The 9,084-nt window shown below is 60.7% G+C and overlaps 1 protein-coding gene and 1 long non-coding RNA gene across 4 annotated transcripts; one reads left to right on the top strand and one right to left on the bottom strand.

The window, feature by feature from the left end:
* The first annotated feature begins 28 nt into the window (after positions 1-28).
* On the top strand, positions 29-6,954 carry TRMT1 (tRNA methyltransferase 1). Of its 3 annotated transcripts, none has more exons than XM_059160141.1 (17): positions 29-125; positions 427-630; positions 718-773; positions 962-1,164; positions 1,330-1,517; positions 2,631-2,746; positions 2,827-2,939; positions 3,718-3,866; positions 4,047-4,133; positions 4,215-4,284; positions 4,367-4,501; positions 4,597-4,682; positions 4,987-5,095; positions 5,181-5,257; positions 6,248-6,367; positions 6,459-6,588; positions 6,781-6,954. In XM_059160141.1, exons 2-17 carry the CDS (start codon positions 446-448, stop codon positions 6,928-6,930), a joined length of 1,974 nt encoding a protein of 657 aa, XP_059016124.1. In that variant the 5' UTR covers positions 29-125; positions 427-445; the 3' UTR covers positions 6,931-6,954. The 3 variants fall into 3 exon arrangements, with proteins under 3 accessions (XP_059016124.1, XP_059016123.1, XP_059016122.1); XM_059160140.1 differs by having other exon boundaries at positions 346-630; positions 1,022-1,164; XM_059160139.1 differs by having other exon boundaries at positions 346-630.
* On the bottom strand, positions 6,460-9,019 carry LOC131823606 (uncharacterized). The gene is made up of 3 exons (XR_009350607.1): positions 8,768-9,019; positions 7,552-7,722; positions 6,460-6,569 (listed from the first exon to the last, which is right to left on the bottom strand). It is a non-coding gene; the product is annotated as an uncharacterized LOC131823606 (long non-coding RNA).
* Positions 9,020-9,084: the final 65 nt, after the last annotated feature.

Here is a 9,084-nt window from a genome sequence, read left to right as displayed (position 1 = left end):
CATCACTGATTGGCTAACATCTATCATATGACCTGCCCTCCCACTGTGCCAACATGGCGACGCCCAGGTCCTAATCCGGGAAACGTGCACCCAGACTAATTCGGTCCTCTGCACCTCGAGAGAGGGTGAGAAAGGCGTGGGCGACGCGGGGAACGATACAGGTCGGGGTTGGGCCAGCTCGAAGGCTTCTGGCTTCTCAGAGGCCGGTCTCCCGAAAATGGGGTGTGGTGTCACCTTACCGAGGCCGCAGGGTCTTCTGAAACTTTATCGATGTATAGGCCACCTGGCTCGCAGACACGGCTCTCTGATGCTCTTCCTGTGCCCTCCCCCACCCCCCCGAAACAGGCTTGGCGGGCAGAGGCTTCCGCGGATGTCCCGTGCGAGAATCGTTCTGTGGCTAAGATTGACTCTTCGCCCCGCCTGCAGTCTCTATAGAGCCCGGTTTATGGAGGAACAGGCGCAAGGGCTACGGAATCCGGGCGAAATGGAGAACGGGACCGAGCCTTGCGGAGAAGAGTGCGCATCCGAGGCTCAGGAGACCACGGTCACCGAGGGGGCCGCCAAGATAGCCTTCCCCAGCGCCAACGAAGTCTTCTACAATCCAGTGCAGGAGTTTAACCGCGACCTGACGTGAGCAAGGGCCTGGGGTCAGCTTGGCAGAGGGCAGTGGAACTGCAAGGATGAGGGGGTTGTGAGCTAACCCTCCATCTCCTGCAGATGTGCTGTGATCACCGAGTTCGCTCGCGTTCAGCTTGCGGCCAAAGGAATCCAGAGTGAGTCGAGGTCCAGTCTCCTGGTGGGCGGGGGTCACGCCCAGCTTTCTCCCTGCCCCGCCTCCTTTCCCTTAAAGTCCTGAAATGCTCCAGCCACACAGCAGGCCCTGGCCTCGTTTCCTTCAGGCTTTCCCCAGGGGCTTTGAGAAAGATTTTCTTCCCTGAATCTTCTGTTTCCTGAGAAATAGGGGGAGCTTTCTCAGGGGGAGCTTCACTATCCCCTGACTTGTGCTTCTGGGTGGCTGCAGTCAAGGTGCCAGGTGAGAAGGACGTGCAAAAGGTGGTCGTGGACTTGTCAGAGCAAGAGGAGGAAAACGCTGAACTGAAAGAGGGTGCAAACCTGGCCCCAGGAGACCAACCTCGAACAGCTGCCGTGGGGGAGATCTGTGAGGTGGGGCCTGAGCACAGGAGGTGGCACCCCCAGAGTCCTCCAGTAACAGAGCAAGGAAGGCTCCTGTGGCGGAAGAGCTGTAGGAAGTGGGTGGTGGGGGCTCCTTGGGGCCCAGCGGAGGATGGAGGGATCCATGTGAGCGGGGCTTCCTGGTTACTCCAACAGGAAGGCCTTCGAGTGCTGGAGGGTCTGGCAGCCTCGGGCCTCCGTTCCATTCGCTTTGCACGAGAGGTGCCTGGGCTCCAGTCTGTGGTTGCCAACGATGCCTCTGCCCGAGCCGTGGATCTCATACGCCGCAACGTGCAGCTCAACGGTGTGGCCCACCTGGTGCATCCCAGGCAGGCAGACGCCCGGTAGGTTTGGGGCAGCTGAGCCTGATGGCTGGCAGGCGCATGCTAGAACAAGGCTGCCTGGTCTCAAATCCTAAGTCTGTCATATTCTTCCTGTGTGACCTCGGGAGGATGCCTTAGTCTCTCTGAGCCCCAGTTTCCCAGTCTGTAAAATGAGAACGTTAGTATTACAGGAGTTGTAATACTAATGCTGTGTTGATTAAATGAGATAATGCTGTGTAGCCAGAAGTGTGGCATCATGGTTGCCGATTTAGACTCCCAACCTCTGGTATTTCTACTCATTCAGACGCACTACGGGCACCAGTGCAGGCGCAGATATCCGGTCTACCCTGTGCCAGGCAGCAGGAAACAAAACGGACAAAATCCCTGACCTTGGGGCATTCATATTCTAATTCTGGGGCCCTTCAAACAACCGGCTGTGGGGCCAGGTTTTTGTAGAGCCCACCAGCTAAGAATGATTTTGCATTTTTAAAGGGTTAAAAAGGGTACCAGTTGCAGCCCACAAAGCCTCAAATGTTTACTATCTGACCCTTTACAGAAAACAAAAAAGTCTTTGCTATGAAAATCATTTGCTTTCCTGGTTGTATTGAAAGCTGATAGGAGGGTCGCCTGGGTTGGCTTAGGTCAATTAAGTGTTAAGTGCGGGGCCTCTGGATCCCAGGGTTTGGGGAAAGAGCCTTGCCTCGGGCTCCCTGCTCAGCGGGGAGTCTGCTTTTCTCTTCCCTCTGCCCGGCTCCAGCTGGGGTAGGGCAGAGAGGGCTGGAGGAAGGTGGTGGGTGGGCTACAGTTTTAGGCTACACAAGATGGGAGAGTTTGTCTTTGGTCACTTACAAAGGGAGCTATCATTCCAAATCCATATTTGATTACATGAGTTAATAGAGCTGTAAGCTGCTTGAAACGCGGCTGGCTGTCCTTACTGCCACTGCTACACAGGAGTCCACCAAGGCCCAAGGAGGAAGAGTCGTGAAGTTAGCAAATGGGCCAGCCAGGATCTGAACAGAGGCAGCTGGCCCCTCGGTCTGGGCCGGAACGGTCGCACCGAGTGAGAGAACACGCGTAGGGGACTGAGCAGGTCCCTGGGGCAGGGTGCTGAGGACCTGGCCTTCTCGCTCCCAGGATGCTGATGTACCAGCACCAGAAGGCGTCAGAGAGGTTTGATGTCATCGACCTGGACCCCTACGGCAGCCCTGCCCCCTTCTTGGATGCTGCCGTGCAGGCCGTGAGTGAAGGAGGTGAGGCCACGCTGCTGCAGGGGTGGAGAGCCTGGCTCGAGGTGCCACAAGAGTCCTCACGGCTCGGGCCCCCCTCACAGGGCTGCTGTGCGTGACGTGCACGGACATGGCAGTGCTGGCGGGCAACAGCGGGGAGACGTGCTACAGCAAGTACGGGGCCATGGCCCTCAAGAGTCGCGCCTGCCACGAGATGGTGAGGGTGCTCCCCGGCCTCTGCCACCCCCTGCAGCCGCTTAGCTTCCTCCCGATAGGTCCCAAGGCATGGATGACACGCAAGTCTACAACCAGTGCAGCCCTAAAGAGCCAGGGCTGCCAGTTCTGGTCATCTCGGGGGGCTGGGGTGTTGCCCGGGGTAGGAACCGGTGCTTCAGTCATTTTTTCCCCCCAGTATCGTCTGTTTTTAACAATTTTCCAAAATTGCTTTTTAAGGCAGTTTTCAGGTCTGGGTCTGGCTTTGGGCTCACATCCTAACTTTGCCGGTGTCTGGACAACTAATCCCCTCTTTCTGAGCCTCGGTTTTTGCATCTGTGCAATGAGCATGATGGTGGGTGATGGGTTGGCGCGGGGATTCGAGAAGGCAGGGGCTGCCTGTGGGTGGCCATAGGCTGGAAAGGAGAATGTCTTGTCTTTGTTCCTTAAGGGATCTGTCATCAGGTCAGTCTGGGGAGCTGGAACACTGGTCTTTGGAGCACATTGTACAGCTCAGGGCCCGCGCGGTCAATGATAATCAGAATACACTGGGCTCAGGGGCCCGAGCACCCCTTAATTGTGTGGTACCAAAAGGGCCCTAAAGAGACACAGACTGTCCCGATTTTGTAGATGAGGGAACTGAGACATTCCCTTGGCAAGGGTCATGCTGCCAGGACATGGGGGACTGGGCTTGGGCCTGAGGGGGTCGTGAGCCTCCAGGGTAGCGGGGAGGCCATGGTGGGGGCGCAGCTGATGGCCGAAGCCCATTTCCCACCCCCCAGGCCCTGAGGATCGTCCTGCACAGCTTGGACCTCCGAGCCAACTGCTACCAACGCTTCGTGGTGCCGCTGCTCAGTGTCAGTGCTGACTTCTATGTGCGTGTTTTTGTCCGCGTCTTCACTGGCCAGGCCAAGGTCAAAGCCTCAGCCAGGTTAGTCTGGGGCAAGGAAGAGTGACGGATGGAAGAAGGCAACAGGACATTTTGGGGTATGGGGGGGGTCATGCTCCCGCCCCAAAAAAGGGGGTCTGATGGGGATGAAGTTAGCCTGAGGGAGGCGTCGGGGTGTGGTGATCATGCTGGGAACTTAGGGGTGCCCCTGCTCCCCAACAGCAAGCAGGCACTCATATTCCAGTGCGTGGGCTGCGGGACCTTCCACCTTCAGCGCCTTGGCAAAGCGTCAGGAGCCTCTGGAGGCCGGTGAGCAAGAGGGAGCCGGGTAGGAAGGTGAAGACGGGGCATCCCAGGGTCACTGCCTGCCAACCACTCCGCTCTCTGCAGGGTCAAGTTCTCTGCAGCCTGCGGTCCCCCTGTCGCCCCCGAGTGTGAGCACTGTGGGCAGCGACACCAGGTGAGGCAGGGCAGGGAAACAAGGGGGGCACTGGGGTCGCGGCTGTCTTGACCCCTCCCCTCCGGCTGCTGTGTGTCTGTAGCTTGGCGGTCCCCTGTGGGCAGAGCCCATCCATGACCTGGACTTCGTGGGGCATGTCCTAGAGGCTGTGAGCACCAACCCCGGCCGCTTCCATACCGCAGAGCGGATCCGGGGGGTCCTGAGCGTCATCACTGAGGTGGGGGCCAGGCCGGGGTGCGGATGGGGGTTCCCCGCCTATACCTGGCCATCCTTCCAACGTCTGCCCCATATCCACCCTGTTGTCACTCGCAGGAGCTCCCGGATGTGCCTCTCTACTACACGCTGGACCAGCTGAGCAGTACCATCCGCTGTAGCACGCCCAGCCTCCTGCAGCTGCGGTGAGCATCCCCCGGGCATGGGGCCTGCGCCTGACCTCGGGGCCACTGGGCAGGTGCAGCCTCTCTCAGACCAGGGTCTCCCGAGAAACGGAGACTCAGCATGCCTCTGTGCAGGTGCTGAGAGCAGGGCACGGGGGCCATCAGCCTTGGCAAGGGGGATGGGCTTATGGTTCAATAACCGGCCTCACACAAGCCACGTAGACACCGCGAACCATTCAGCTGCACCAGTCCCATCGAGGGGGCGCAGCTTCCCACCCGAACCTGCCCCCGCCCCCGGCCAACCGCGGCCCCTCTTGGTCTCCAGGTCGGCCCTTCTCCACGCTGGCTTCCGGGTCTCCCTCTCCCATGCCTGTAAGAACGCCGTGAAGACAGATGCCCCCTCTTCCGCCCTCTGGGACATCATGCGCTGCTGGGTGAGGGCTGGCCTGGCCGGAGTGGGGATGGGAGCGCCAGACAGTCAGGCCCAACGTCCCCTGATCTCTGAGCTTTTCCTCCCAGGAAAAGGAGTGTCCGGTGAAACGGGAGCGCCTGTCCGAGACCAGCCCGGCCTTCCGCATTCTCAGTGTGGAGCCCAGGTATGGGCTCTGCCAGGGCTGCCCGGAGGCAGGAGAAGCTCCCGTGTGCGCTGACAACACGGATGCCCCCCCCCAACCCCATGCTCATTCAAGTAGGATCCAGAATCTTCCCACTTGCCCTCCCCTTCTGCCCCCACCCTGGTCTGGCCACATCACTGCCCACCTACCCCAGAGCTGTCGTCTCTGTCCCGGTCCCCTGGCCGCCCCGCTTGCCCCTGCCCCATGCCCAGCAGCCAAGATAGCACCTGTGAGCCCGAGTCCGCTCCCCCTGTGACTTCCACCGCACTCACTAGTGCACGCTTGGCACCACCTGGCTGCGATCTTCTCTGGCCTCCTTCGTCCCCTTCTCCCCACCCCCCTCCCTCTGGACCGGGCCTCCTCGCTCCGACTCTGCCAGGCACAGCGTTTACGAGAGCTCTTCTCTCTGCCTGCAGTGCCTGTCCCCAGGTCCCCTGATGGCGCTTCCCTCCCCCCCATTCACTCTGCCCTGCATGCCTTTCCCCGCCCCTACCCCTGGGTCCCCTGCTCTGCTTGTTTCAAAACTCTTGTACCCAAACACATTGTGATTTCCTTGTTTCTGGTTCGTACCGTTGTCTCATGCACTAGAACACTGGCTTTGCAAATGGCAGATTTTAGGCACACAGTAGGCCCTTGATAACTTTATTTTTTTTTTTAAAGATTTTATTTCTTTATTTGAAAGACAGAGATTACAAGTAGGCAGAGAGGCAGGCAGGGAGAGAGGAGGAAGCAGGCTCCCCGCTGAGCAGAGAGCCCGATGTAGGGCTCGATCCCAGGACCCTGGGACCATGACCTGAGCCGAAGGCAGATGCTTTAACCCACTGAGCCACCCAGGCACCCCTTGATAACTGTTTATTAAATGGCTGGGGCACCTGAGTCTTCCTGAGGCACGTGGCACCGCACCGAGGTTGGCGGGCCGTCTGTGCTCACCCGCGGGCACCTGCCCCTCAGCCCTGACTCCTGCCTTCCCAGGCTGCAGGCCAACTTCACCATCCGGGAGGATGCCAACCCCAGCTCCCGCCAGCGAGGACTCAAGCGCTTCCAGGCTAATCCTGAGGCCAACTGGGGCCCCCGGCCCCGCGCCCGGCCAGGGTGAGTGAGAGTGTTGTGACGGTGGGGCTTGTCCAGGGCAGGAGCAACGCAAAGGCCAAATGGGGTCCCAGCTCCTCCTCTCCCTGCACAGGGGCAAGGCAGCTGGCGGAGCTATGGAGGAGAGACGCAGGCTGCACCAGAATAAGAGGAAAGAGCCAGCAGAGGACCCAGTCCAGCGGGCTGCCCGGCTCAAGACATTTCCCTGTAAAAGATTCAAGGAGGTGAGGCACCCCTACTTCCCCCTGCAGCACCCAGGGATCCCCCTCCCAGCAAGAGGTCAAGGCCAAGGGGCAGGTGGGTCTGGGAGACCTGGGACAGGCGAGATGTGGAAGTGAGTTCCCCATCCAGGAAAAGGACCCAGCAGAGGCTGCTGAGCTCTGAGCCAGGCTTCACATACCCCATCCTCCCACCAGGGCACCTGTCAACACGGGGACCAGTGCTGCTACTCCCACAGCTCCCCAGCACCCGAGGATACTGCTGACGAGGACCCCGGTGACCGTCCAGAGACTCCTTGCCAGAACCCGCCTGGGCCTGGCATGGCCACTGGTCCAGGAGTAGACTGAGCTAATAAAGAGACGTCATCCCTTCGACTGTCATTTGTCTGAATGAGAAGGCCGCTTGGGGTCTGTCCATCTTGGGGGCCCTGCCCGTCTCTCCAACTGACACGTCTGGAGACTCTTCCTCTCTCTGTCTTTTTTTTTTTTTAAGATTTTTTTTATTTATTTGACAGACGGAGATCACAAGTAGGCAGAGAGGCAGGCAGAGAGAGAGGAGGAAGCAGGCTCCCCGCTGAGCAGAGAGCCCAATATGGGGCTCAATCCCAGGACCCCAGGATCATGACTTGAGCGGAAAGCAGAGGCTTTAACCCACTGAGCCACCCAGGTGCCTCTCTGTCCGTCCTTTTTAACTGCCTGGAGAGCCCTGGGATTCTGGGGGTTTATCCCTGCCTGACTGAAGTGTCCGTGTTTCTCTCTGGGGCGCCTGGCCGGACTATCTGCAGCAGGAAGCCCTGGGCCACCCCATTGCTGGTCCCTGCAGTTCCCGATGCGGCCACGGGGCGGCAGCCGTGTGCTTGTGCCCTTGGAGCCTTTACCCCGCCCCCTCCACTACCCGCCCCCCGCCCCCCCCACACACACTGCGGGTCTCGCGGATGCAGACCGGCTCTCCTGTCACCCAACCCCTACCCTGACCCGCGTCGCCGCCTGGTTCTCTGGCGGAGCTCCCCACGGGGCCGCGGGGGCGGAAGCCGGACCGGAACCAGGCGCCTTGTGCATCCGCTCCAGGCCAGGTGCTTCCTGCTCTGCGGCCCCTCTGGCGAGCGCACTGAGGCCGGCAGGCCTGCTGCTTCCCCTCGCCTGCAGGACGGAGGGTTAGGAGGGTTAGAAGGGTTAGCAACGTTAACGGAGAGCCTTAGGGCACAGCCCCCACCCCCAAGTGGTAGCTGTGGGGCCTTCCCAGACACCTTTCTCTTTGCTTCAACCCCATCTGTAAAATGACCCTAATCCTAGAACCTTGCTTGCAGGGGATGATCAGTGAACGCACAGGCTCAGAGGAGCCCCTGGTGGGGCTGCTGGATCGTTGGTGGTGGCCTGGTTCCCCGGCTCTACCAGATTCCTGGGAGGGCGGTGGTGTCATTGGGGCAGCTTCTGCTGTCACCCAGATACATCTGAGGCAAAAGCCTGACTGGCCCCAGTGGGAGAGCCCTGGAGGAGGGGACAGTCTCGTCCCTGCTAGGAAGCCAGCCGGGAAGCTAGCTAGTCCGGGAGGACCCCCCGCTTTGGTGAGGCCAGGCCGGTGAGGAGCTCCACCCCCACTCCCAGATACTTGCCCAAGGCCTTTTTATCACTGTCCTCCCCTGCACCCCCAAAGTGGCCTATGACGGGGGAGGAGGGCCAGAGGCCACCAGGTTGGGGCTCTGTGCTCCCTCCTGTGGCCTAGAAGATCTGCATCCTGTGGGGACACATCAGGGACACCTATTGTGAACTTGGCCAGCCCTGGCACCCTAGGAAGTCTCTCCCAGAGGTGGTACTTCCTCTCATCCTCCTGGGCCTGAAAAGGTGGTGTGGACAGCAGGCCTGGGGGCCCAGGACATTGGCCACCGCTGGACGCCCAAAGGCAGGCCGTAGGAACTGCCCTCCTGCCAGTGCCCCTAACCGGGGTGGGGGTGGTGCACAGCCCCAGAGGGGTGGCGTAAAAAGAGGAACCAAGCAGGGTGAGGAGAGGAGGAGCAGGAGAGGGCCCCTGGTCACGAGGCCCCCGCTCAGCCGGAAGGGGCTCTTCTCCACCCCCATCAGCACGGACACTTGGGCCAGGGCTGTTCAAAGCCGGAGGCAAAACCCGAGCGATACTGGAGGCCGCACCTTCCCTGCCTCAGTTTCCCCTCTGCGTGCAGCTGCGTACTTCACTCCCAGCTGTGTAGTGGGTCGGGGTCCTCAGAGGTCCCGGGGGACCGCTCCGTCCCTCGCCGGCCGGGGGCGGAGCTGTGAGGCCAGCGCTCGGAGATCCCCGCCCGCCGGTTTCCTCCGGGGTCAGCCCGGCTCCTTATCAGGCGCGGCCAGTCGGCCGGCCAGGCTCTTATCTGTGCCGGTCCAGCATCCTCCGGCGCGGCCGGGGGTGAGAGGGAGGAAACTGGGCCGCCGGGGGCGGGGAGAGGGCGGGCCGGCCGGGAGCTGCTCACTTTCCCTCGAGGGATCCACGCCGCCTTCGCCCCGGCCTTC

This window comes from Mustela lutreola, chromosome 2, assembly GCF_030435805.1.
Source record: "Mustela lutreola isolate mMusLut2 chromosome 2, mMusLut2.pri, whole genome shotgun sequence".
Lineage (NCBI taxonomy): Eukaryota > Metazoa > Chordata > Mammalia > Carnivora > Mustelidae > Mustela > Mustela lutreola.
This window is presented reverse-complemented; position numbering and strand designations above follow the sequence as displayed.